We start from the raw sequence: 27,591 nt of genomic DNA on the forward strand, positions 1-27,591 counted from the left end.
AGAAACAGGAGCTGTGTCCCTTGGCAGTAGAAAGAGATAATGGAGCAGAGCTTTGGGGATTTTTTTTTTTGTGCTGTGCTGGTTTTCCTGGTTTAACAGAGACTTTTCATGAGCCACTGTTTATCTGCCCTCTTTCATCAGACTATGCCCCAGCAAAAATCACACGCAAATACTGAGACCTTTGTAGAAGCACTGGGAGAAACACAATTTCAGGGCACCCTGGAAAGCACATTTGTCTCTATAGGACGGTTCCCAGAGTGAATTTGTGTTTCCAATCCACATTCTTTTTTCTCTTTATAGCACTACAAATCTGGGTCAGGAAGAGGCTCAAAACATGAGTTCACTCACCCACAAGGTACAAAGTCAAATCCTATAGGTTTCATGACAGTAAGAATGATCTGCCTGCCTATATTCATGCTGTGCAAGTCAGTAGTAAACCTGTCTTTGTTTCAACATGAATGAGGATTATGGAATGGTTCTGTCAGTATTAATATCTGTATAGAGGGGAATTTGGGATTAGGTCAGGAACCTCAGGTAATTTTCCTTCAGGTGTGGATTAATGGGAAGGTGCTGATGGGATTTTAGTCTGTCTCAGCTGGCATGGCTTATATTTGCTTGTAACATGGTGTGGCTGTAGATGTGCAACTCCCTTTATTTTAATCAGAGCTGTGCCTGGCCTGCAACTTTTAAGTATATAAGCTCTTTGCATGAATAGATTCAATTTCCCCTGCAGCCCTTGATCTCTCTGTGGGAGAAGGGTTTGAACCCCATGCAATTTGCTGGGTCACATCTGTTTTGATGGCACCTAAACAAACAGACATCCTAGCTATGTGTGGGCACTGCAGGCTTCCATTTTCAAAGCTGTTAATGTCCTGTGCATTTGCTGTTAAGGATTACATTAATTGGGCCACTAGTGCTGCCTTTATATCTTAGAATGGTCTTCAGTGGACTTTGGGATGCAATATATCCTCTGGATTGGGTGTATTTTCACAGCTCCCCTAACTGATTGTAATAGGAAGTATCATACAGAGCAGGTAAATACCTGAACATTTACTTAATTAGTTCAGGCAGAGAAAACTAGACTTGAAAAAGGGATAGTAGAGGGGCTGGCAGTAGCTATTTTACATTGACACATAAGAGGACAGTTAGAACAGATAGTGACCATAATTCCAACCCATTAGGAAGGCTTTGGACCACGGGGATGTGTTGATGGGTTGGTTGGTTGGTTTGTTTTTCCGTAATACTAATAACTGTCTTCAGCAGCTCTTTGAGATGATAAGTTTGGGCTTGTGAGGGTTAACAGATACCACAAGGGTATTCAGGAGCCCCAGCTGTCATGGAAGGTGTAAGCTCAGGGCAAGAAGCAGTTGTAGATTGTCACAGAGAAGTGGAAATGTGCTGTGCTGCCAGCTGGGTTGTACACCCCATTTCTCTCCTGCAGCAGTGGTTGGCTTCCCATTCATGCTCTCGGCTCCTGAAAGTGATTACTTTTAGTTTAATGGTTAAGTAAGCTCTGGCAGTTTTTCATTGTCTTTTTTATTTTCTGTCTCCTTCATTCTCAAAACTCTTCTTGAAGGATTTTTTTGTTAGACTTCCACTAGCCTTCCTAGACTCCCACCACCCTTCCTTAGGCTCCCAGCACTCACGTGGTAAACACAAAACTTGCCCTTTTCAGACACCAGTCCCATCAATTTCTCCCCACTTGTAAGGAATTTGCATATCTCAAAGGGAAGGTGGTAGGATCAAAAATACCTGTCATCTCCCCCAATCTTGAAAACATTCTTTCTCCTGACTGTTTCTATTTCAGTTTGTACTGTCTGGTGCCTTAATTGATTTAAACAGATGTTACAGTGTGGTATGGAGCCTGAATGGATGCTACTTCAGAAATCAATTTAATATCCTATTACAATACTACATCATTAAAAATGATAATTGCAATTAATGAATATAATTGGCATTTGCTGTACCAGAAATTGAAATACATTTTGAGCTAAAGCAGTCTGAGATTTTTATTCTGCCACAGAGCCCATCAATCTTTGTTGATTTAGTCATTACATAGGTTTTTAAGCCTCTTATGCACTGGAACTTACTTACAGAGACACAGAATCCAAAATGCAGCTGAAAAACCTGAAGATATCTATCTTCATAATGTCATATAATAACATGTAACATGCACACCTGTGGGTTAGTGTTCAGCTGGATGATGAGTTTTTTATTCTTATATTTCAGTGTTTACAGAGGATGGAGATTTATGCAAATTTCCTTTCCGGTACGGTGGAAGGTTTTATCACTTTTGTTTATCAAATCAATTATCCCAAAAGAAATGGTAAGTTAACATTTTTCCTAAATGAAGGCAGCATTCAGATGAAAATGTCATCCTTTTAATCCTCTATCTTGTTTTCAGAATAATTAACTTGGGCTTGCTCTTGTGCCCACAGAAAGCCATGCGGTTGTCACGTTGACAGTTATGGCTCTGACATCAACTTGTACTCAGAGGGGAGGGAGCCCAGGTTTGGGGTCTCCAGGGCCACAGAAAGCTCAAGAACTACAGAAATCTTTCCTCCTTGGCCTTCATATGGGCTCTGCAATGTGTATGTGTGGCAAAGCTTGTAAAGAGGGCAGGAGTGATGGAATGCCCTGATAGAGACCCTCTGCTAAGAAAGGAGAGACAGAGGCATCCGTAAGAGACGACAATCATTTAAGGAATTGTTTGATTTGTATGGGCCATACTTGTACTGCAGCAGGGAGCATCCGATTTTTGAAGAGAGTTGTTTTTTTTTCTCCCATGTCACTAATTTCTATTCAGATTGGCACCAAGCCTCTTCTGGACAATGTAGTACTAAGATGAGATTTTACTCCTGTTTGTTGGGTAATGATTTATTCTACTAGTGTGTTTAAGGCCAGGTCTCCTTATTTTGGGCAAAGGTTATTCTTTTACATATACAGAAGCTGTTAAAAGTATTCATTATTCATTTTGAGGTAGGGGTAGTCAGGTGGGAACCCTAGTGAAGCAAGCCCTGAATAAACAAGACTAGCTTTGTAGATGGACCTAATGGGCATGTATTAACAGAAATTAATTGCAACAAAGCAGTGAATATATGGGTACCAGTAACGTGAAAATATACACACAGATGAGCTGTTCATGCATGTGAAAGACACATACTTGCATGTTTTCCAGGTGGAGATAATGTTCTATAAAGTTTATTTTGCTCGCCCATGCAGGCCAGAACTCTCATTTTTTATACTAGACTGTCTAATTTTTTCCTGAGCTGTCGTCATTCTGATGGCACATCTGTTTTAAGTGTAAGTGCTGGTGTAATGTAAACAACAAAACACATGTCTTCTTACACAAATAGACATAGAGCTTCAGGCTAGGAGACCACTTCTGAATTTCTCCAACACTGATAGATACAATCCAGATAAGAAAAACCTCCAGGAAACAAGAATTTGGGAATATCTTCACTAAAGGAAAGGAACTGGAATAATCTACCAGTTTGAACCCTGTCTTCTATAAACTGTAGCCACAAAGAGTTTAACCTTTGGACCCACTTAATTTCATGCAATGCTTAAGATGGGTCTTGTTGATAGATGACACTGTGTATTTGTTCTTAACCAGTCAGGCCACAGAAATGGAAAGAAAAAAAAAAAAAAAGAAAAAACCCATGAATGGATGGGATCCAAGGTTAGAGCACACTTTAGAGCTGACCTTGGACAAGTTGCTCCCATGCTTCCGATTTTTAAAAAGTCATTTACAAGCAGGGAGATGACCAGGAGGACAGCTGGAGCTCTTTGGTTTTGACAGGCTATTTCACCCCATAACTGACCTTCTGGCCAGTGTTTGCTCTTCTTTCATAAGCTAAAAGCAACCTAATGTGTGACTTCAGGCAGAGATGCTGGGAAAAGAGCCCTGAACAGCAGTCAGGAAACTTGTCTTATGCCTTTTTATGTGATTTAGGATTAGCCCATTCTGGACTGATGCTGAAAAACTGATCCCAGGGGATCTGACAGGCAGCAGATGAGGGCAAGGCTTGTATTCTTCTTGCCTCTGCCTCCTTGCAAGCTGCTAGTAAGGACGGAGGTGATTGGAGGCTGCATGCAACCTGCCTTTCTGAAGGCAAATGCAAGGAGACCAGAGCAGGACAGTGGTGGATTATGCACTTAATGAGTCCATGTCCTTGGTCCTCAAGTCATACTCTAAGGAGGGACTATAGGCAGGACTTCATAGTGTCAGAAAAATCCTGTTCCAACTGGCTTTAATTTTATTGTGTTTTCTCATACTACATATGAGACAGATATTGTGTGCTAGCCCATCATACTAACTTCAAGAAAAAGGTAGTCCTGCAGAAAGCCCTTAACAGACATGTCTCTCAATACAAAGCTGGATATATCTCATTTATAAAGCTGCTGTGTTGATTCAAAGGGCTAAACGTGGAAGGCAATCAGGCATGACCTTGTCCCCTTGGAACATTAAATGTTTCAACATAAACTCAGAGTCCTGACCAAAGAAACCTCTCTGTACTTTCTCTGAGAGCAATGAACAAGTTTTATCTTCATAAAAATTTAACAAAAATACAGGAACAAAGACAAAATAAATACAGTATTCAAATAACAAACTTCCTACATTGTATTTCCCTTTAATGATAATCTGTTTTCACAAATAATTTTCTGTTTAGTGGCCTCTTACCACGTCCTAAAGATGTCTTTTAAATTTGATTTTTGTGTTGAAGAGAAAAACCAGCTGGACCCGTTGCTGAAGTTCATTGGTACCTCCAGAAGATAAAACAGTGTAGGGATAGAAAAATGGGGGTGCAATGAACACCCATGAGAGTGAAGGGGAAGGGTGGTCTGAACTGCGGCCAAGCTGTGGCTGCAGAGGTGGTGCCAGTGCCCTGCCCCTGTGCCCCGTGCTAGGATGGGTTCCCTCAAGATCCTACTTAAGGGGAATGGTGGGAGCAGCCTTTGGCTTAGATTTTGGCTGTGAATTGGAAGGTGTTGACTCATATCCTGGAGAAGCCTTATCCTGTTCTTGAGTGCTGGATGTGTGGGTCCCCGTTGTGCCAGCTGCAAGGGTGGGCTTAGATCTGTAAAGGAAGTGTGTGATCTTGCTGTTTTCTCTGGAAACAGGAAGATTTAATACTTTGGCCACAAATTGAAAACAGTGCAAATGGAAGGCTTTTTGGCCAGGTGGATTACAAGCTGGAGAGTTTATGCCCGTCCTGGAAAGAAGGACATATGGGTGGAGCCAGGAGGTACCAAGCATTTAGATTTTTCTGGTGCTGGTGGTGGTTGCTCTGGTGTAGGACAACTGAAAAGGTTTCAAAGAACCTCCAGGCGTCAAACGTTGACAGCACTACATGTGGTGGCAGAATTCTTTCCTTCCACCATTTTGACTCTGGCCCAAGGCTGTGCTTGCTCTCCAAAATGTGCTATTATTATTATTATGGCTCCCAGTGCTCCTGATGGGTAAAACAGCCCACTTTCCATTTATCCTGCCTACCAGTTATGCCTCATTTGTGATAAAGCATTTTGTTCATCCATTCCCATGTTTTTTCCCATTAATGGGTTTCAAATGTTGTTTAAATCAATCTCTAGTAGTGGACTTTCCTGGTGTAATTAATTCAGTATATGTATCTTTAATTTTTTTTTTTTTTATTAACAATTTTATGTGTCAAGCTGATGTAAAGACATTTCTTATCTCACAAATTTAGAGACTGAGCCCATTTACAAGTAACACAAAGAAATACAAACCCATTTGGTCAATCTGGCTGCTGGAGGTAACATCCCATGGGACTGAGATGTCATCACATTTTTATTCCAACAAAGAACAGATTTCAAAAAGAAAAGTATGGAGACTAATGAAATAGCTTTGAGGATGTGCTGGAATTCTAGACAGTGAGACACAGAATGAAAAATATAAAAGTTTTATGCAAAGGTGCAAGAAGTCTGGCAGTGAGGAGGCAGCATGGCATCACAGGGGAGGAGCAACCTCTCTGTAGTCACTGCAAGGTGGTAAGGAAGGAGGGGACTGGTTGTGAAGAGCACTGGGTGGGAAAACCATTGGGTTGTGGAAAGCTGGTGGAAGAAGCCTCTGTCAGAGTCTCTGACAACAAAAAATATTTCAGAGAGAAAATACCGAGTTCTTAATTTGCTTAAAACCTGGCTATTGCTGGACAGACTCCAGAGAGTATTAATTTGGATATAAAATATTTCCCCCCGCACTAACGATCAGAATTTGTTTTCATTCCTTAGGTGTATCCAGGGTCTTTTCCATTTGCCTCTTCCACACTGCTCAGTGTAACATCACTCTGCTAAATCAATAATTATGTCAGAAAAGTCAGAAAAGTTTGGATTCTTCTTTGCTGTCATGGCTGGCACAGAAGAAGTGTTCAGTTTTGCTAACAACATAAGTAGTCCTGAGAACCACTTTTAATTTATCCCTCACCTTAATCCTCACGTGTAATGGATCATCCCATTGAAGGAGCACAGAGAAATTTCCACCAACTCCCAGCAGAGTCACACAAGTCTTAATGCCTGTGAGAAAACAGCTTCTTTTAAGTATGTGTCAAGTTAATCTGCACTAGACTACCAAGCACCTTTCTTTTTGTGCACCTTATATAATTGAGGTCACCCAATTTAATATATGTGGCCTATTCAGATGCTCCATAGGAATTAAAGCATTTTAAATACCACATATCATCTAATTGAGAAGCAAATTAGGGCAGTTAAAATGGTAGACGTGCTCTACAATAAATTTCATTCTAGCTTCAGATGTCCTAGAAGGGAAAAGATATTTGATAACACAATGTTCAAGGTATGATAAAAAGAAGCCTAATAAAAATAATCAGACACACTAAATAAAGCAAACTCCCATTTCTTCCAATCCCTTGTAGCCACCTCTTTTCCTGTGTAGTGGCAGCTGATATTCATTATGCTGCAATAGAACTGGTTAAGGAGGATGTTTCTATGGATGGTGCACTGGGACAGGACATGGACCTCCAAGGTTCAGCCTCAGTTCGGTCACACACTCCCTGTGTGGCCTTGGGGAAGCCTATAGGTCTAATTCTGCAGATGGAGGGGAGTACCTTAATGTTCTTTGGAGTTCTGTGAACCACACAGATAACAGACCAATGAGGCAAGGAAAGTGTGTGGATAAGAGAGTTGTCAAAGTTTGTCTTGGTAGGATTCCCATGGGCGGTGTGGCGTGCAGAATTCAGCCCACTGCTCTGCAAAAAGGAGAGGTTTTATCAGTGCATTTGGAAACTCCCCCTGTGTCAGTTATTTCCTCATTTTGTCTGGCAAGTTAAAAAATAGAAATACTTTAAAGGAACCAAGTGCAAAATACGTTTGCCACTGAAAGCCAGGAAAAAGCCCCTCTGTAGATAGTCTCCTGCCTCCACAGATTATTAAAGAAACTGACAGGCATAAAAAATGGGTTGCATCCTGTTTTGCTTGTTTTGTAATAAATAAAGAACACATAATTTATTTGCTTTGGTTTTGGTTTTTATTTCTGTCTTTCATTTTCTAATCTTAGAAACAGAAAGAAGGTTGGTTTTTCTGGAGAATTCATTGGAGATCTCAGGTCCTGCTTCCACGCGTCAATCTATATTTTGTTTGAGAGAAATGAGCATCTTTAATAAAAGGATTCATATTCTTCCTCTGGTGTTAAAAGGGTTTGAATGAAACAGATGCTAAGTAGAAAAAAAAAAGTATGAATTTCCAGGTTGCTGAAGTATGAAGGCCATATAGTTTCAGTGCAAATATCCAGATTGTTTAAAGCTGCACTAAATGACACCTTTAATTCTTTTCAGGTGTTCAACAACACACAACTATGACAGGGACAGGAGGTGGGGACACTGCGCTTCATTGCCCAGAGACCACTCAGGTAAGGTGAAGCATTTTGAGTTGCTCCAGATACCTGGCTTCTACTTTGCCACCTGCAGTAAGGAGGGATGGTGCCTTCACTTCTACTTTTATTTGGTGTACACAGAGAAAACCTTCACATGAACCGTTTCTGGGATCTTTCTGCATAACCATTGCATTAGACTGTGAATATCACACAGTCTTTAATTCACCAGCTGGTGGCTAATTTGAAGTCATGGAGAAAAATTATGGTAACACTGATATGGAAATCTGAACTGCTGGAGATGAGGACAGCGGTGCTCATCTTCTCCCTCACAGCTTGTTTGTGCCTTTTAGCTTTCTTTTCACTTAATCAGATGCATTTTCTGTCTGTTTGACCAGTTAATTTTTAAGACAATACAGAAACATTTCACACCCTCTATAACACACAACCATCACTTCCAGCTGTCCTTACTTGAGATCTCAGGGTAAAAAGCAGACCTTAAAAAACACTTTCTTGAGCTTTGGGCTGTCTCAGAGAAGACAAAAGGACAGACCCATTTATTGCAGGAGTGCTGAAGGACAACAGAAGAGTTGCTTAGTTGAGTAGTGCTATGGTTTCATGTGGTCAATTCAGTACTCCAATTAGCTCATTGTGAAAGTCTGTCTAAAACAGGAAGCCAAGGTCTGTGGCAAATTCTCCTTTCTATATTAGTCACTTTAATTGACACGCTGTGTGAAAGTGCCATGTCCCAAACATTTTGGTGGGGAACATGCATTGCTGTCCTCAGCAGAACCTTGATGGCTGGTCCTTGTTTGTCTCTGTCTCCTCAGCATCATGTTTCATGACGTGGATGCTGGGGAATCTCATTTTATAAGATTTAAGAGATTTTTATATATCTGATTCTCATTTTATACATCAACTGACCAGCACTGAAAAATCAGGTGTTGGAATGATCAGACTTGGTGCCCTTGAAGTTATTTTTTGGATCCGTGTCTAAATGTTGATCTTTTCTCCATCTCATTACTTTCCAATGTGACCTGTCTTGTTTAGTCTGTTGGATACAACTTGATGCTCTTAGATGTTTGCTTCCCACTTTCAAACAAAGGGCATTTTCCACGATTGCCTTGCAGGGAATTCTCCACTGTCAAGAGTCTCATCACCAAGCTGATTGCAATCTCCCCGAGTGCTTGAAAAGCCAGTGTTAGCTGAATCATGCTGACAGTCTAAAATTAGGAAGTGCACAACCTCATAATTTTAAACTTAACAACTTTAAATTATTTTTCCAGCCTGGCTTTAAAGTAGATTAAGAGCAGATCAGAGACAAATTACCTAACCCCAAAACAAGCAGCAGTGTATGTGCCTTTGTAATGCAAGTATGTCAGACACGAACATAGACTTTATAGACATTTCATGCTTAAAAGAGTCAGGTTGTGAGGGCTGTGCTTACTTATTCATGAGTACCCTCCCAGAACTTAAAATGTTGGAAGCTGTAATGTGTGACTCCTTTAATCCTCCAGTGAAACACTGACTGTCACTGTGGTGGCTGACTGACTCAGAAGCTTTTCCAGTAGCTGAAGAAGATCTTCAAGTCTAGTGTTGCATTTTTGAGGGTGCCTTGTGCCACCTCTGCCCCTCCATCTGCCCATTGCCATTGCCTTGCCAGCTCCACGTGCAGCCACCTCAGCAGGGAGCTGGCTGGCTGCACGCCTTTTTGAGCTTGCTGGCTCATTTTAGCCTGTTATCCCCCACAGCATTGGATAGGGTGGTTTGCAACAAGAAAGCCACTCTGTCTGCCTGCCTCTTGCTGAAGGGCATGCCAGTGGGGCATTAAGGCTACAGTTTCTTATCCAGGCTATAGGCTTTTTATCAGAGGCTTTTTATCCCTGGCTACATTTTTTTTATCCAGGAAAAGAAAGAGTTATATGTCTGAGAGAGGAAAGGAAAGAGAAAGAAGGATGGAATAGTTGGAAGAGATCAATACTGACTGTTGCAAAGAAAAGACACTATTTCTGGAAACATTAAGAATTTTGTAAAATTGAATAGAAGTTCTTTAACTGTTAAATTATTTGTAGACATAAGCCTACTTAGTGGTTTGGGTTTGTTCAAGCACTGTATTTGGACTTGGTAAATGTTTAACAGATCAACAATCATAGCTTAAAGAGAAAAGATTCATGGTGAGGTTGTAATGAAGAAGGGGCATAATGGTTGAAGGGAATTTCAAGCAAGAGCGAGGAAAGTTCATTTGCTGGTGAAGACAGCTGGGAGAAAGCATCAGTCAAACTGAACAGTGTTGATCTTTAAAATGTGGAAAAGATTATTTTGTTGTGAAAAAAGACACTAAAATATTAAATTTGGGGGAATACCAATCATTTTACAGACACTTGAAAAACAAGAAAAAATGACATTTTGGTGTGAGGGAGTATCTTTTGACCATGGGATATTAGTGAGGAGTGTGTGAATTGGGATGGTGAAGGAGATGCTTGAAAGCAAAAGATGAAGCATGAACCCTCTCGAGGCCAAGAACAGCATGTGTACATGGGGAGTTTACTTGAAACCACTGGAGCTGCTTACAGATCAGTGATAAGCAAGTGTTGGAAGCATTGATCCAGAAAAATGCATCTGCCAACTTCAAGAGAAAGTTTAACTGGAAAGTGTTTAGGTTCAGGATGAAGTGAAGCTCAGGTATGAGGGATGAGCTGGAGGGAGGTGTTAGTATTGCAATGTACAGAGTCAGAGCTCACCATAACACGCAAGGTGCTTGTTCAACACCACCCACCCCCTGCCCCCCCAAAATCCGTGGGAGCTTTATCGCTGCCTTCATGTTTCTAGAGGATCCTCCACTTCTGCACAGGAGATCTTGGTGGAGACTGTGTGTAGTATCTGCCTGATGTGACCCCTTCATACACATGGGCCAACTGGGCTGCGCATATGTAGTTCATATATATGTACATATAGATACGTAACAGTGCAATGCCCATACGTGTGGGACTTCCAGATCATGGGCAGTCTGTTAGGACTGCTGCTCTGAATGTCTGGAAATCTTGGACATATGGCCAAAACCCCAGGGAGGCCCAGACGTGGGACAAAAGTCCCAGACATTGAGGTTTTTTAAGAGATGTTTGGACTGATATGAAAAGAAGAAGTAGAGGGGTGTGGGCTGTGCAGGCAGGAGGAAGAGGCATCATCCCAGGAAGGGCTCTGGGGAACTGTGACGCACCCATGTGCTTATGAATAGGACTGGTTCCTGGAGTCCAGGAAAGATGAGAAAGGATGCAGAAAACCCCAGGGCAGACAGAGTAGATTGGTGGGTGGCATACAGTGAGGGACTCTGACTGGGAAAAAAATGAAGGACTGGAAGTGCTTTTTGCAGATTTAATAAGGATACAAAAAATTACTTGAGCACTGCTGTCCCAGGAGATGTCTTGGAGATCAGGTCATGGTTTGGATGTGACCGGAATAGGAAATAGAGGATTTTCCTTTGAGGAAACACTACACCACTAAAAGTTTCACAACTATCAAAGAGCAGCAACAGTAGGAACATCACTGCCTTCACTTGGTTTCCCTCGATGCTAACCTGGAGTGAAACTACCCCCCGAACCTGCTGGTGTCAGTTACATTGCTCTGTTCTAAGTAAATATATTTGCATCTGTGCACCTCACATTTACACCACTGTAGCAAACTTCAGGATGTGTTTTTTTTGCTTCGATTCAACCTTGCATGTGTGTGCCTGTGTTTCTATATGTTGCATCCCATGCTCAGGATCACACTCTATCAGGAGTACCTAGATTGAATAACTCTACAGTTGACCTCACAGAGCTTGCCTACAGTTAAAAATGAATATCCGAATGCAGACAATCTGTTGGGCCAGCTATGCAGCAGGTGTAAAACATGACTCTGGTTAACCTCAGGAGAGTTATATCCCTCCACACTGCCTGAAATCAGGAATGTTGCCTGGCCAACAAGACTCCTACAACTTTTGCGTTGCACATTGCCAAGTAATGCTTCTTTCACAGGAGTTAGAGGGTTGTTCTGGGACATCCCCTTCCCTCCTACCATATTTTCCCATGATTTAGAAAATTCCTTACAAAACAGGGATATACTAGACCAGTCCATTTTAGTCCTGCTTGGCCTGATTTACTTGGATGTGCCCTTGTTTTGCTTTAAAATTTTTTCCTTTGTTCCATCTGTCCATTAGGTTTAGACATAATCCAAAAATCCATAGCAAATTCTTCTGTCGAGGGTTGTCCTTTGTGTAATTTGAAAGAAAGATGCATAATCCCGGCGACTGCTGCTGAAATGTGAAGCGCGCAGGGCAGTCATCCGGGCAGAGCCAGCCGCAGCCTTCCCTCCCCAGTGCAAAGGCACAGCTCCATCTTGTGGATATTTCTTCCATCTTCTTCCTCACCACTGGCAGTTCTGGCAACTTCATGCGTGTCTGGATCTACCACCTTCGGACAAATTACTCTAGGCGAGAAGGTTCAGCTCATTATGTGGTTTTTAAATTCTGGGTAAATATAGCTGCTATACAGCTGGAAACACAACTAATGTAAATTGGTTGGATAAACTTTTTTCTAGGTTAATAGCTAGTGTTAAAACCACTGTGCATTGAACCAAAATGGTTCCTGTAACCAAGCCAACCCCTAACACAACACAGCAGGACACCTACTAACAACAGCCTCTTATGTGGCCTGTCTAGATCACTGTGCAAACAACCCTTGCCAAAATGGAGGGACCTGTTCTCTCACTCACGGCCATAGGATGTACCACTGTACCTGTCCCGAGGAATTCACGGGCGAGGACTGTCAGATGAGTAAGTATCTTCTTCCTTGAGTGTTACAACATAAAATACAAACAGTAAATAGTGCTCATTAATGTTTTCTTAATGAAAAGGTAGAGCTGTTGTGGTGGGAGAGACCACTGCAGCATGAATGTTTGTGTAGGTGGATTTCCAAATAGTTATGACAGACAATCCATTACTGACAGGACAGCTGAAAATAGCTTGATTATACAATCGTAAATCCAAGCACGCTCTGAGCCAGTGAGGTATTAAGCTATGGGAAACTCAAAGAGCCTCTTCTTCTCCCTTTGCTGTTTTGAAGATTTAAATACACTTTACATGTTTAGAAAGTGCTAATAATATCAGCTAGTAGCAAGGGCAAAGAGACATGAAAAAGCAACAGAAATACACGTGACACGTTATCCCTTCTGTGTATGCACACATGGCTCTATTATGACTTTTCCTCTGATGTCAGCTTTGCACCTGGGCAGCTACTCCACCTTCAGAGTAGTCATTTTCAAAGGAGGAGAGTCAGCCAAAAGGCTTTGCTTGGGTTATTTTTTCCAGGTTTATGGTGATGTCACTCCCAGCTTACTCCATGTCAGGCAAGGAATTGAGCTTTCACACTGAGGGTTTTCAGCTGTGCTTGCTGGTGATTCATGAAGGCTTTTTGTGGAACAGTTTAGGTGGGAAAAGACTCTTAAGATCATTGAGTTCAACCATTAACCTAAGACTGCGAAGCCCACTAAACCATGTTCCCTGCAGCTCTAGACTTCTCTCCCCAAAATAAACAAAGAAGCCTTTTTCAGTCCTGGTGCTCCACTATCTCTAGCACAACCCATCAACTGTGGGTGATGCAGTAAAGGGGGACAGACAAGTGTATACCACTGGTTTGATTTTTAACGTTTTCTGAATTAACTTTTGGAGGGTCTTAAGTAATGGTGACACTGTCATGCTCATAGGGCTTCAGGAGAAAGCCACCGAGGTCCTTAGAGCTGCTGCTGTTGTGGCTTAGTGCCTCCACAGTATGAAGACTGGCTTGCTTGAGAAGCACTGTCAAAAAATGCACCTACTCAACAGGAAAAAGGATGAACAGGGAATGATGGAGATTGTGCTGTCATTATTTGCAAGTAACCACCTCAGAAAGCTTTTGTTTTTAAACTGTGTTTCAGAGAAATGTTTTGACGACACCCTCTATGAGTTCTTTGATGTGGGTGTGAGCTGGTCAAGAGTCCAACAAGGAGCTGTGGAGCAGTGCATGTGTGTAAATGGCCAGATCGAGTGTGGGAGTGTTGAACACACAAGTAAGGCACTATTTTGAATCACAGTTATTGGCCTGCATGGAGTAGGGATAAATGAAAGTAAGGATATCAAAGCCTGAGTGGTGTTATACATACTGATGCTGCCTGAGTGCTCTTCCCCAAAAAGAATATTTTAGCTCTCCTTTCCACGTGTGAGCTGTAATGCTGACCCAGAAACTCAATGTTTCTGTCCTTACATGAGGATGCAATTATATGCATTATGCTGAATTTTAGGGACAGACCTCAGTGTTTTCTTTGAGAGGGATTTAATTCTGAACTGCAGCATGTGAGAATATGCAACAGATTATTTATTAGAAGTGATAAAATTCTCCTCCAAATCTGCCTGAGAGGCACACCCTTCTCTGCTCTTCCCCAGAACATCTACAATTGCTTCATATTGCTGTTTCACCTCTGGGTTTTCTTCCCAAACACTTGAGTTGCCAGCATGTAAATTCTACTTTTCTCCAGGAAAAGTCCTCTCCTATATATGTGATCTGGTACAACTGTTCTGTTACTCAATCTGGCTGGTTTTTACCCTGCTCAGACTCCCAACTAACCTATAGTACCAAGAAGGCTTCATAAAAGCTATTTGAAATGGGCAGGTGCTTTTATTCCCACCTTACAGAGTTGGAAACTAAAGCATGATGTCAAAGTCAGTGGCTTTCTTGGACATTGAGAGCCTGTGAGAGAGCTGGGAAATTTGTTAGGACTCAATACTTCCCAGTCACAGATCCTAAGTTTTTTAACTGAGCTCACTTCTAGATCTTTTATTATAAATTTTAATGCAGCTCAGTGGCAAACTTGGAATTAGCAGAACCCTCTGTACAGAAAGAATTGCTAATGTTATCAGAATCACCACTAGTAATGATAATCACTACACCCGTTTTACCTATTGTTCATTGATAATGTTTCTTGATAGCTAGGCTGACATAAAATAGATATAAAAACAATGCGACAGACCTCAGTGGGCAGAAATCAGCAGAGATTCCTTTTCTTTAATTTATATTAAGTGTAGGTCTGAGATGGGTAAAAAAGGAAAAACTTCCCAAAATGCATGTGAATGGAGAAAGTGTGCTAAAGGAAGTTAAAATGGACTCATTGTCTTAAACAGCTTGTACCTTTGGTTTGATCTTTGGTTTCTGCTTGTAGGTTGTGTTCACAATCCTTGCATGAATGGTGGAGAATGCAAAAGGGTCACCTTCAGTGGGAAAATAGTATGTGATTGCAAAGGAAATTATGCAGGAAAGTATTGCAATATTGGTAAGTATAACAACCTACTACTGGACAGGGAATTTGGAGCTTTCTTCTGTGTGTTAAGCTGGTGTTTTTTGCCTCTGTGTTGTATTCTGACTTTGCAGACGTGTCTTGTAATAACTGAGGAGTCACACAGAACAAGTTTTGAATGCATTCCTCCAGTGTAAAAAATAACACACTCTTCATCACTGACACCCTCATCCTAAAAATATTTGTTCATGTCCTTAACTCTATGGAAAATTAAGCACAGGAATTTAAAACCAGTTACTTATGCCCATAAAACAAGTGCATGTTTCCACTTTGCAGGACCAGTTGCAGAGTTGTATGCTAGTACAAATGCTTCCCCACAGATCCATACATCCCTCTATAGAACAGGGATTTATGCTTTGACAAAAGCTAGCAACTGACTCTACTTGGTAGCACTGGGTTATTGTGTGGACTAGACAAAAATGAAATGCACACCCTTTGTTCAGATTACCTTGTACTTTAAATAGATACCAGTGGGTCAGGGCAGAGAAATCTGCTTTTTGGTGCCTACCATGTTAGGGTATAATTTTCCTCCAGAAGATTTAACGTTTCTCACTGCAGGGGTTAAATCTACATGTAAAGCTTATCTGCATGCTAAATCCTCAAGTTATATCAGTGGCTACTTTTCAAATACAGTGGATTTTAGGCATAAATTATAATAGTTCTTCAGTCATACCAGCCTGTGATCCTGTCAACTCGCTGGCTAGATCTTTCCGAGTACCTATATCCCAGGGCTCATCAAAACTGAAGACAAGATTCCTGGTAGCTACGGTGGGCACCGGGTTCAAATGGGTGGTGGGGTAAAAATAATGGTAATGAGCACAGAAATTGGTATCTGGGTTTTTTTTTTTTTTTTGTTAGTCTGAAGGTTCACAAATGGTGTAGCCATCTATTCAAGCTGAGAAAAGAAAAATCCATTTGCGAGACCAGCAGTACAGCTGGAATAACAAATAAGAGGAGTGAGTTGACAAATTGAATGGCATATGAACTGGTCCTGAACCGTCACTCACCAGGTATCAAATGAATCATGTGAAACAGGCTTGTGACTCTTTTAAGTCCTTCATAAGGAGTGACATTGTAGCTCTGATTTTTTACCCTTGAGTTGCCCCAGGGAGATTTGTCCCAGGCTTTGTGAATGCTGCTGCATGGATCGGGGTGAGGGGAATGTGTGTGACCTGGTGTCCTGGGGAGGACTGTGCACTGCTTATCTTCACGTGAAACTGCTTTTCAAATCCCTACTTCATTATCAGCTTCCCTTGACCAAAGCGGCAACGCTGCGGATAAACATCCACCCAGCACAGCCTGGTTTATAAATATCAGGGTGACAGTGTTAGAGCTGAGATACTGGTTTCTGTCCGACTAGCTCAGAACAAGAAATAAGCAAGTGTTTGATTACTTGAAAATAACAAAGCAAACTTTTGGTTTGCTAAACAAATGGCTTTAGATGCTTACAATCCACCCTCCTTCAGCTGCATCACACCAAAACAGAACTGAGGGATTGTATTTATGTCTCAGGGCCTTGCAAACAAGTCTAAAAATAATTTAAAAAGCCCTCTTTGCCAGTATTTAGTATTTAGTAATTTTAAATTAATGCAAATAGATTAGCACTGGGGTCTAGAGACCAAACACTCAATTTGCTAAAAAATAAGTATGCCAAAATGCTACCAGACTGTGATGTGTTTGAGATCTCTTTGCCCTTGACTTCTATAAAGAATAATCAGTCTTCACATGTTTTTAATGGAAAACCAGTGAATTGATCTTGACATCATGCTTGCAAATATTAACAAAGTGCCATCTTGGGTCAGATCAAAAGTCCATGTACTACTGTGACTTGAGCACTGGCAAAGTAGAGGATGACTAAGGAATAATGTAAGCAGCAGGAAACTGCTGAGAAATACTTCTGGTTGAGGATTTTCTTAGCAGGTGGCTGGACCACCATCTCTGATAGACTTTTACCTGTTTTCCATTAATTTGTTTAAAGTCTTTAAAACTTCTTTATGCTTTTCCCTTTCCAAGCATGCCACATCAAGAAGTTCCAGAATTGAAATAGATGTGATGAGAAGCAGTATTTTCTATTGTTAGCTTAAAACCTACTGCCTGATAATTTCATTTTGCCCTTTGAACAGTGAGTAACAGAGAATAATCATAACTTTTACAGATACCTATTTATCTGTCTGTTAGTTCTTTCTTTTTTTGGATTACAGGGTCCCTGTCAGGATTCAAAAATCATCTTTTCACTGTTCTTCAAATTAACTTGGAAATAACCATTATATATATGTGTATATATATATTGCCAAGTCATTATCATAATGGTCACGCAGTCACTGGCAAATCATGACCTGACAAAAAAAAAAAAAGGGAGGTGATAAATGTAACATAGATACCTATAACAAAGGAGATCAATATACAAAAGACAGTTTCTAATATAGATTTCTATTCTTTGTGCTAACATATTTTCTAGCCCTCAAAGAAGAAACCTTCAGTACCAAAGAACTAACTGCCATTTTAAAAAAAAAATGTTCCGACAAAGTTTATAGGTACATTTTCAGTGAAGTTTAATTCCAAAGGAAATTAGATACATCACAAATATATCCATCCAAAACAGATGGTGTTTAGAATTATTCAAGGATGCAGTTTGAATTAAGTTTAATTCCTAATAATTGCACTTAAATATGCACTTATTTTTAGGAATAAAGATTTTCTATTAAGAGAGTAACTGCATTCACATGGGAGACAGTTTTTGCCAAGAGAGCTCTGAATCCAGGTGTTAGGTGAAAATTCAGAACTAATAATGCAGCCATGAGCAAAAACAGTTGTCTTACTGTACAGAGAAAGCTACAAAAAGGGTCCAGCCACTTTGGCAGTGATAAATTTGAGGAAGAAGTGAAATCTAATCAATGTCCAGATGGAGACTGGTGACAATTGGTGTCCTTCAGGGGTCTGTACTGGGACTGGAGCTGTTTAATATTTCCATCAATGACATAGTGCGATTGAAGGCACCCTCAGCAGGTTTGCAGATGACAGCAGTCTGAGTGGTGTGGTTGATACACCTGAGGGACAGGATGCCATCCGGAGGGACTTGGACAAGCTTAAGAAGTGGGCCGATGTGAACCTCATGAGGTTCAACAAAGCCAGGTATGAGGTCCTGCATCTACAGCAGGGCAATCCATGGTATCAGTACAGCTGGGAGGGGGTGGTGGTGATGGTAAAGGAATTGAAGGCAACTCTGTGAAGCTGTTTATCAGAAAGGAGCCATGGTAGAGATGTTGGATGAATACAGAGGGACACAGAGCTAAAAACACAAGAGGAGGAATTTGGCTAGAGGATGGATAATTCCTTATAATAAGCATTTATGCAGATGTTAAAGGAAGTTTGAGGGTGGGGGAATGAGAAGTAGAATTTTGTTTCAAGAGACTGATGGCTTTAAGTTTCTCTGGTTGAAAACCCACCATTGTAATGACACTGTAGTCCTTATCTGAAGTGGAAATGGAAACCAATACACATTTTGCCCTATTTCCTGGGTAAAAGTACTTTTGTCATCTTATCATGGAATTCTTGTTTTGGTACTGGTCTGGAGTGTAGGTTGCTAGTTAATTTGGGGGTCTTATTTCTATATTTAGATTTATTCTTGATGTACTGGAGGGTATGTTAGTTAGCAGGGTGTCTTTATTCTGCTTAATTTGTTGCCAAGCCTTTTCCCGAAACATTTAGTTTATATAGGTGGCTGTGTTGTGTCATTGTTAGTCGGAAGAATAGCTAGTAGTCATACGTGGATAACTGAGGTGTGGTTTAAGGCTATATATTTGGGTGGTTTGTCAGCTATCAACTGGATTTTTAGGTTCTAGAATTACCTTAATCATTGAGTGGTACATTGTTCTCGGCAGCTAGTTTGCATTTATTTCTGGCTTGTTTCCTGTATTAGGATCCAGCAACAGCTCAGGTGTGCTCTTGTGGAACTACTTGTGAGAATAAGGTAGCCATGTAAATAAAATAAATCCGTGGGGTAGGTGAGTTGTAGCAGATCTTGGTGCTTTTCACAATTAAAATAATGAAGAGGTAGAAAGCAGCACTTGGAAAGCCTGTTTGAATTTGTGCCACTGTAGTTGTGGGTTACAGTGGATGGTGGGTTTGGGAGTATCGGGAGGATTGCACAGAGCATTATGTCTTTTGACTTTTCTTTGGATTAAGGTTTAGGTAGCAATAATGTTTTTGCCAGTATTTTGGCCATGATGAAGTATGATGTTGTTGAAGGTATTTTTGAAAATATTTTAAGTTTTCTAGTGTTTTGTTTGTTGTGGTGTTTTTATTTGTTTGGTTTGTATTTTTTTCTCCTTGTTATGGTATGGATAATGGAATTAGAAGGGTACCATCACTTTAATGAAAATATGAGTTGGAATGATAATTGTGGAAGGTTTATGGTTATATAAGGAGAAGTGTTGTTGTATGTCAGAAGTAGGCTGAAGATTTTTAGAAAAGGAAGATGACAGATTAGCAGAATATATAATTACATACAGTAAAAAAATCTCTTGGCCACAATTTTAGGGACTAAACCGTGGGAGTTTGAAGTAATAAAAGAAGTAAAAAAGACAGCAATTCCACCTTTTTAGTTGTTATTTTACTGAAATGAGGTATTTGAAGTTTTCTACTAAAACAGGTAATTTAGTAAAGGAATTTAAGGAGGCTGGAGGGAAAGTTTAAATCTTTTTCTTCTAAAGAGGACAGAAGAAGATAATGAGTCAACTTCTTCTCGATGCTTTTGGATCACTTTAATTTTTTTTATTTTCTAGGATGGTGATGGTGGTGAAAATAGGGTGAAGTATAATAAGGTCAGTTGGCTGACAATGATAAATGAGCATTCAACAAGTCAGTCCCCCATTAAGCTTGGATAAGTAGCTCTGCTACTGAGAGCTGAAAAGGATTTGTGAGTGAGGCTGGGATGCTGCTTATTGTTTGCATGTATGGAGCATTGGAATTACTAATAAAATTAGGATGGAAAAGAATAAGGTTAATATTCCTTCATGGTTGTGGAAGAATGGATGGAATAGCAGATAAAAAAGCAACATCATGGTTCAATATGGCTTTGAGAGGTGACTACATGGGTTGCAGGAGTAAAGATAATTAAGCCTATGGCACTGTTGCAGAATAGTAAAGGCAGGCTGGATTTTTATCAGATTTCAAATAATTTCAAAATAATTCAAATAATGCTGGAGATACACGGAATAAAAACTAGGTCTAGTAGAGTATTGCCTGCAATGATAAATGGCAGGAGGAATGGGCAGATGGGGGATGAGCATGGCATTATCAGCTAAGAATCCACCTCTGATTGATTGCACTAAGACAGTGCCAGCATAAAGGATAGGGAGCAGGAGACTAGCGGTAACTGTGGCTTTGCAAAATGATAATTATAAGGAGTCATTTTGGATGTGATAGATGTGAGCAATAATAGAGGCTATGCTGATCTCCCAGGCTTCTTTATAGATTTGGGAAGCATAATAAAGATTTTGGGTCATATAGAGAAAAAATGCAAACGAGGAAAGGAGTGCCATTTGCACAGAGGTTTTGGTTTAGGTATTTACACTTGACACATTGGCAAATGTGGGATAGAGAGGAGAAAGCTGTACCATCAGCAGGGTAGTGTATAGCAAGGATTAGTTCCATAAGGACTGAGTTTTAAGGCAAATACCAAGGAACAGGCAAAAATTTCTCCATCTGGAGACAGGATTAGGTCAGAGATCAACAGAGGACTTGTTTATTTTACAAAGAAATGTTTTTTGCAGATGTTGATGGGCACTAAGGTTTCTGTGGTGCCTTTCATGTTCCTACAGCAGCATCTTAGGTGGCAAGGCATTGTTGTAATCCTAGTATAAACTAATACAATTAATATTAACAGTGCTTAGTCTTTACTCTTATGATAGAGTGCTTGACTTGGCAGCAGTGTTAGTTATTGAGTGCTGGTTAATTCAAGGTGGTTTTTAATCCTATTTTTGATTTCAGACATGACAGTGGTATCAGTTAATTATGTTTTATAAAGGGCACATCTTCTCCTGAAATGAAAAGGGACTAACATCTCTTAATCAGTGCAATCTGTTTTGCTTTATAATTGTCATTTAGGGAGGTGGCTGAAAGGAAGATGTGGTAGAGTTATCGTACAGCAGCTCATAGGCTTTCAACCCACCCTTTAGATTACTGCAGAAATCTCCATTGTGGTGTTTGTCTCTCCCACCAGGCCACTTGGGGTGCTTCAATTGCTCCGGAGGCCCTCATCTCATTACAGTCTCTCCACACAAAACAGCTTGTCCACTAACCATTGTTAACTGCCAGTCGGTCTGTTTCTTCTGTTTCTTTTTTCTGTGCAGAGACTTCATACTCCTAGCACATAAGGACCTACATGGGTTTTTTAAAAAAAAGCAAGCTTTGACTATGAATTAGCACACTACCTGTAAGGTAATCCATGCAACCAGCAATGTTAAGATGCAGCTTAAAGTGATCTTCTATTCTATATAAATCACTTTCTTTTCCCAGTCCTAAATCCATCCTTGTCTTACATGGTAAGTTTCTATTAGATTTAATTGATTACAAAAGGATGCAAGTTCTTTCATGTTTCTGCCTAGCTTTTGGCTCAGATTGATTGTTTCATTATTAGGTTATGATTTCAGAATGTATTTATTTCAGTGTTAGGTGCTGTCAGTCCAGAGGTTTTATTGCTATTCAACAAACCAGAAAGCAGCACAACAGTTAGAACCAGCTATTTGTTATAAATTAGTGACATGCATTGTCTGCTCATTTATTACATTGTAAGCCCAAACAGAAATACTGAAATCTAGATAAATATTATAAATGTATGATAGTTATACAGAAATGTAACTATATAGATATATAGCTTCTCTTATACTTCGGTTGTGGTTTATGTTCATTAATTTGCAAATTCTGAAAGCTACAGTAGGTGCTGTTATTCCCACTTTCAGAGACAGGTATTAGTGCATGAAAATGTGAAGCAATTTGCTTCAAGTTAGGAATGGTTCCGTCCTGGGGTTGCTGCCATGCAGTCTCCTGCTCCTACTCATTAGACTTCACATTATCATCACTAAAGAGTCAGAAAGATTACAGCTGCTTTCTGCAGTGCAGTCTATGCCCATGTGGCCACATTCCTAAATATTGACAGAGATTTTCAGTGGCGGAGGGAGCCACAGAATATAAACCAAATATTGTTTTGGGAGCAGTGCTAAGTTAACATGAATGTCCTTCAAAGGTCTCCATGTGGTGTTTGTTTCATCCACTTCAAGATAAAACAGACCCTTCTGTAGCCATCCAAAGAGCCTGAGCTCACATAGGAAGGAAACTTGACTAACATCTTTTTAAAGGGTGCCTTGGAGAGCAACACATCCTGCAGTGCAGAGGCAGTGTAAGCAAGAAGCTTATGCAGGGGCATAAAATGTCATTGCTATTCATCTTCATTGTCAACAGATGAAACAGGATCAGGTGGAAATACACATTGATAGATATTAGAAAAGCTTCAGAGAGATATGAATGCCCTGTCTTGCAAATCAGCTGCTATGTAGAGAGTACTGAAGTGCTCTCTCTGACTAGTGCAGGGGACACAGGGCAAGTACTCAAGCCTCTGGAGCACCTGAGGCACTGACTGCAACAGGAGTGGGCACGTGCTTCAGCAAAGCTCTGGATGGAAAATGTCCTAATTCCACCAAGGTTTGCCTTAGTTTCTGTTTTTTCTAACGAACTCTTCCATAGGGATAATTTATAATTAAGACACTGCAGAAGACATCTTGTAAAGACAATTGTAAGCAAGAGGGGACTTGTGTCCTCCTCCTCTTCCCCTTCTCCTGTCCTGCAATCAACTAACATAGAGCAATACAAAAAAAGAAATTAATCTAACATTGTATTTAATAAAAACATTACAGGTTGGTCACGAATAGAACAAAACATTGCTGGATGAAAAGGTTACTTAAAAATATCCTGTCCCAGGATTAGGACCATTAGGGGAAATGTGTTTTTATTAACAGAATAAACCAGTTTGTGTGTATCTGGTAGGAAAATACAGTCAAAGCTCAAAAACAGTAGGAAAATTGGTGATGATGAGATGTTTGGGGGAAAAGAAAATTAAAAGTTACATTGTTTTCTACAGAAAGACTTCCAAAAGAAGCTCATAAAAATGTTCAGATATGTAACTACAGAACCTGAAACAAGATCTGGTGACAAAAAAAGTCTTGTTAAATATTTTCACAAGAAGTCAAAACAATTGCTAACAAGAAGTTAGCAGTTAGAACTGGTTGGGTAACAGCTACTTCAGGTTGCATTTAGTTTTAAAACCTGAAACTGCTTTTTAATGAAAAATTAAAAGTCAAAGAATTGCTGTGACACACTGATAAAATATGCCATCCTAACACAGGTAGGATGTTTTATGTGAGCTATTGAAACCCCTTGGATTTTAAAAATAAAATATAACATGAAATTCTTTCTAGTTTTTTTTTTTTTTTTTTTTTTTCTGGAAAGAAATGAACAGTGATGATAGTGGCATATGTTTGCAAAGTAACTTGCATATGCACTTGCATCAACACTTTTATCATCTGGAAGTTAAGGCCATTTCTACTCTTGGTGATTGGCAGTACTGCAGGAAAGTGAATGAACAAGAAAAAATACATATATTATGCCATCTATTACTTTCTTCCACATAAGAAAGTAAATATGTTTCAGAGTTATGGGAAGTTGCAGAAGCTACAAAGAATTGAGAACTACCAATTTCCAGTTAGAGCAATCCATTAAATACTGTTGAAAGCAGACCACCTACACACTGTTTCTGACAAAGAGGGAAAAAGATTTTTTCAGTGCTGTAACAGCTCAAAAAAGTGTGTAAGAAGTGAAAGATCTATACGATTGCAATAGTTGCAGGGTTTTTTCTTCTTTTAAGCCCTGTTAATACTGAATTATAGGTGATTAAATGTATTAGGCTTTGCATATATTTCATAGTGGCCTTAGACACACAATGAAGTTCCCTTTAATGAGTGGTGATGTGGGTACTGTGGTGCTACTGCAAGCCAATCAGATAAAGCTTGCTGGAGTGCTGAACAGATTGATGGAAAGCTACTAATAAAATAACTGTGCTGACCTAGATGCTGCTTCACATGATATGAGATCAATCCACTTTAATCCTGTACCTAAAATACTCCTTAAAAAATCAAAACAGAAAAACTCTCTGAGAGATATTACTGTTCCTCTCAACAAGTGCAATATGGAATCTAAACTTCTGCGTTACAAGACAGCATAAGAGAGGATTTAGAAAGGGGCCAAATTCTTGCAGTTATAAACTTCTGGTAGCTTTAGCAATGGCTGGCAGACCTGATGAAACAGAGATGCATTGGATTTTAAGCCTGACGAAGATGAACACAACTTGCAAACACCATGTGCAAGATGTCCAAACCATTGGTATTGCAGAATGTAACCCTGATTCTGCACTGAAACAGAATGCCTTGTTTCATCCTCATAAAAGTAGTCAACTCAAAATAATTTCTGAATATAATCAATACAGTGCATATAAAACCAGCACCTGGATAAGTGAAAGAATTTAGCACGTAGCATGATGTTGGTATTTTCAAGACACTGTTTCAGGCAAACAAAGCAATATAACTTGCAGCTTGCCCAGGAAATAAGTGTCAGGGCTGCCAAGAAATGGTTACTATTGCTACCAGTAGAAACGATGGACTAATTATTTCCTGTGAGCTCCTAGATTATGGTTGCTAAAGTACGAGTTTGTTTTAATGTTGTATTCATAGTTATTGAAATAAAGGGAAGTTGAGAGGAAATGTTGTTCTATAAATGTCTGCCAGGCCAAGCTAGAAAGTGAGTTCTGCTAAGTAGTTGTACACTAACTCATACCAAAGTTCTTGCACCAAATTTCATGACCTCCAGCTCCCAAATTTATGCCATATGCTTGCTTGCAGTTTTGAAGTCTGTTGCTAAGGACTTGGAAGGATAATTGACATCAGCAGTCCAGTGCTGCAATTCACTGTTTCAGTGCTGGTTATATGCCCTTGTTCATGTGTCACCTTATTCTGTCAAAATAAACAGGTCTTTGGCAATAGCTGTTCACACCGTGTGGTGTGACAGATCATCCTCACAGTGTGTTTTTCGACAGTCAGGCAATATCACGATGTTGTATATTTGAGTATGTTTATAAGTTTAGAAGAAGACTCCACCAGTCTTGCACATGCCAAGGATAAGTCACACTGACATGGCTGGGATAAGAAACCCTCTGAGGCTCAGTCACAATTAATCCTCTTTGTACATTAGATGGTTTTGTGTTTCCTTTGGGATACTCTGAGCTGTGTTTTGAAGTGTAGACTTTCTGCTCAGTGCAGCTATTTGTATACAAATGCATCCCCATATGTTTTTCAGCCACAATGCTGGTATGTGCTGTTGATAGATTTTGGCAGCTGAGTATACAGGTCATAGAATATGTATGTGTAAGACCTATCTGAACAAATAACTCATGTGCAGGTGACAAAGAAATGGATTTTGAATAAGAAAATTCAATCTACTAATTATATTTTTGAAACATCGATATATTTGCAATATATAGCTACAGATGTATAACACATACTATTAATAATATATGATAAATTATATAATATTACATTGTATAGCATGAATATATATGGGTATAGTGTATATATATATATATATGGGTATGTACGAGGCCAGAAAAAAAGTGTTTTCCAAAATCAGGCCTTTTAAGCACTTGCTGGCAGGGCAGGATTGTTTTCATCACTTGGCAACACAGATAACTCTATCTGACTTCAACTTCCTTTATTGTTGATGGAGATTCAGTCAATGTAGTCAAGAGTATATGGCAAGATTCATCTCACCCTAAAAAAGTCACCTCAAGCAGGCTGGATCAGTTTGGTGCTAGACATGCCTGTTTCTCTTAATTGACTAAAAAGGGAGTCTCCCGTGATGAACTCAGTTGTGTCTAAAATTGGACAGGAGGAATCCCAGCCATATTGCTGACTTTGCTGCAGATTGCTGACTAGTCTTCCATACGCAGTACAAATTTTAGGTCTCATTTTCTGCTGTACTGCCTGTTGAATAGTTATTTGTGCATGAGTAAAATGAGGCTAAGTCGCTACTAATTTTAAACAGAAGTCTTAACTGCTTGGGTACTTTTTTAATTAAAAAAAAAAAAGGGCTCATTTGATGCATTCAATTCCTGTAAAAGGTGATAGTTACTATGTAGAATTGGGTCTGCTGGCTTTTATTTGGGACTGCAGCTGTGAAGTACTTGACATGCAGTTAGCATCGATTCCTGACCAGTGTTTCATGCTTTGCCAGTTCCTAGCCATCGGTGCTATGTTGGCAATGGCACGGAGTACAGAGGTACAGCAAAGAAAACCCTTTCTGGACACAGCTGCTTGCCTTGGGATTCAGACTTACTTTACCAAGAACTTCATGTCCACAGCGTTGAGAAAGCAGTCCAGCTTGGCTTGGGGCCGTTCTCTTACTGCAGGTGAGAAAAGTTCTCCTTTGCCCTCTATCTGTGAATTCTCAGATGGATGTATTGTGGGAGAAGGGCCAGGAATCTCAAAGCAAGTGTTAACCCTGTCTTGGAAAACCTAACAGCCTGACAAGAGGGGTGTAAGTGTACTGAATACAAGTTCTGGTAGTTAGTTAAGTTAACTCAATAACAGGGATGGTGACTCCACCACCTCCCTGGCAGCCTGTCCCACCGCCTCACTATCGATAGCTATTGATGTATTGATAAACCACATTTCTGCTGAAGTTTTGTGTTTGGCTATAATGAAAATAGCTTGTGGTATACAGGTATGTGCTTTCTTGTCAATCATTTTATCTTCCACCCAACTTCATGAGGTCAATGGATATCCACAAATAAAGGAAATGTTTCCATTTAGAGAGAATCCTGGAGATGAGCAAATACTAGAAACGTCAAACTTCAGATGAATCTCTATGAGTTACTGGTTGATATGCAGTTTTTTATTTTTTTTTTAATTTATTTTTTCTTTCCCCACTCCCTCCGCCCAGTGGAAGTTAGACCAGTATTTCAGGAAAATCAAAATGTACTGCTCTTCCTATTTTGTTATGGCATGTGTACATGCTAAAAGTAGCTCTTCTTCTCTATCCAACAGGAATGAATAATAAGCAGTTACTACACCCTCCCTTACCCCTAATCAGTTTGCTTTCCAAAGCTTGGTCCTGATTCAAGAACTTAAATATGAGATTTATGTTGTCCCAGCACAGTACAGCAATTTACTTGGCACATATTTTATGCTTTGATAAAAATTGATCCATTCAGTTTGCATCATTTAAGCACAATATTCACTTGCAGATTTGAAATGCAAAGAACAAAATGGTGTAGGAGCTGA

The 27,591-nt window shown here is 39.9% G+C and overlaps 1 protein-coding gene across 1 annotated transcript in view; it reads left to right on the forward strand.

The window, feature by feature from the left end:
* Positions 1-27,591, forward strand: part of HGFAC (HGF activator) — a 39,945-nt gene that overhangs the window by 1,335 nt on the left and 11,019 nt on the right. The window contains exons 2-8 of the mRNA XM_008948841.1: positions 301-355; positions 2,230-2,326; positions 7,809-7,882; positions 12,540-12,653; positions 13,793-13,924; positions 15,071-15,181; positions 26,543-26,717. Coding sequence (XP_008947089.1) covers positions 301-355; positions 2,230-2,326; positions 7,809-7,882; positions 12,540-12,653; positions 13,793-13,924; positions 15,071-15,181; positions 26,543-26,717 — 758 coding nt within the window. The remainder of the gene's footprint in view (positions 1-300; positions 356-2,229; positions 2,327-7,808; positions 7,883-12,539; positions 12,654-13,792; positions 13,925-15,070; positions 15,182-26,542; positions 26,718-27,591) is intronic.

This window comes from Merops nubicus, unplaced genomic scaffold (genome assembly GCF_000691845.1).
Source record: "Merops nubicus isolate BGI_N331 unplaced genomic scaffold, ASM69184v1 scaffold50091, whole genome shotgun sequence".
Classification (NCBI taxonomy): Eukaryota; Metazoa; Chordata; class Aves; order Coraciiformes; family Meropidae; genus Merops; species Merops nubicus.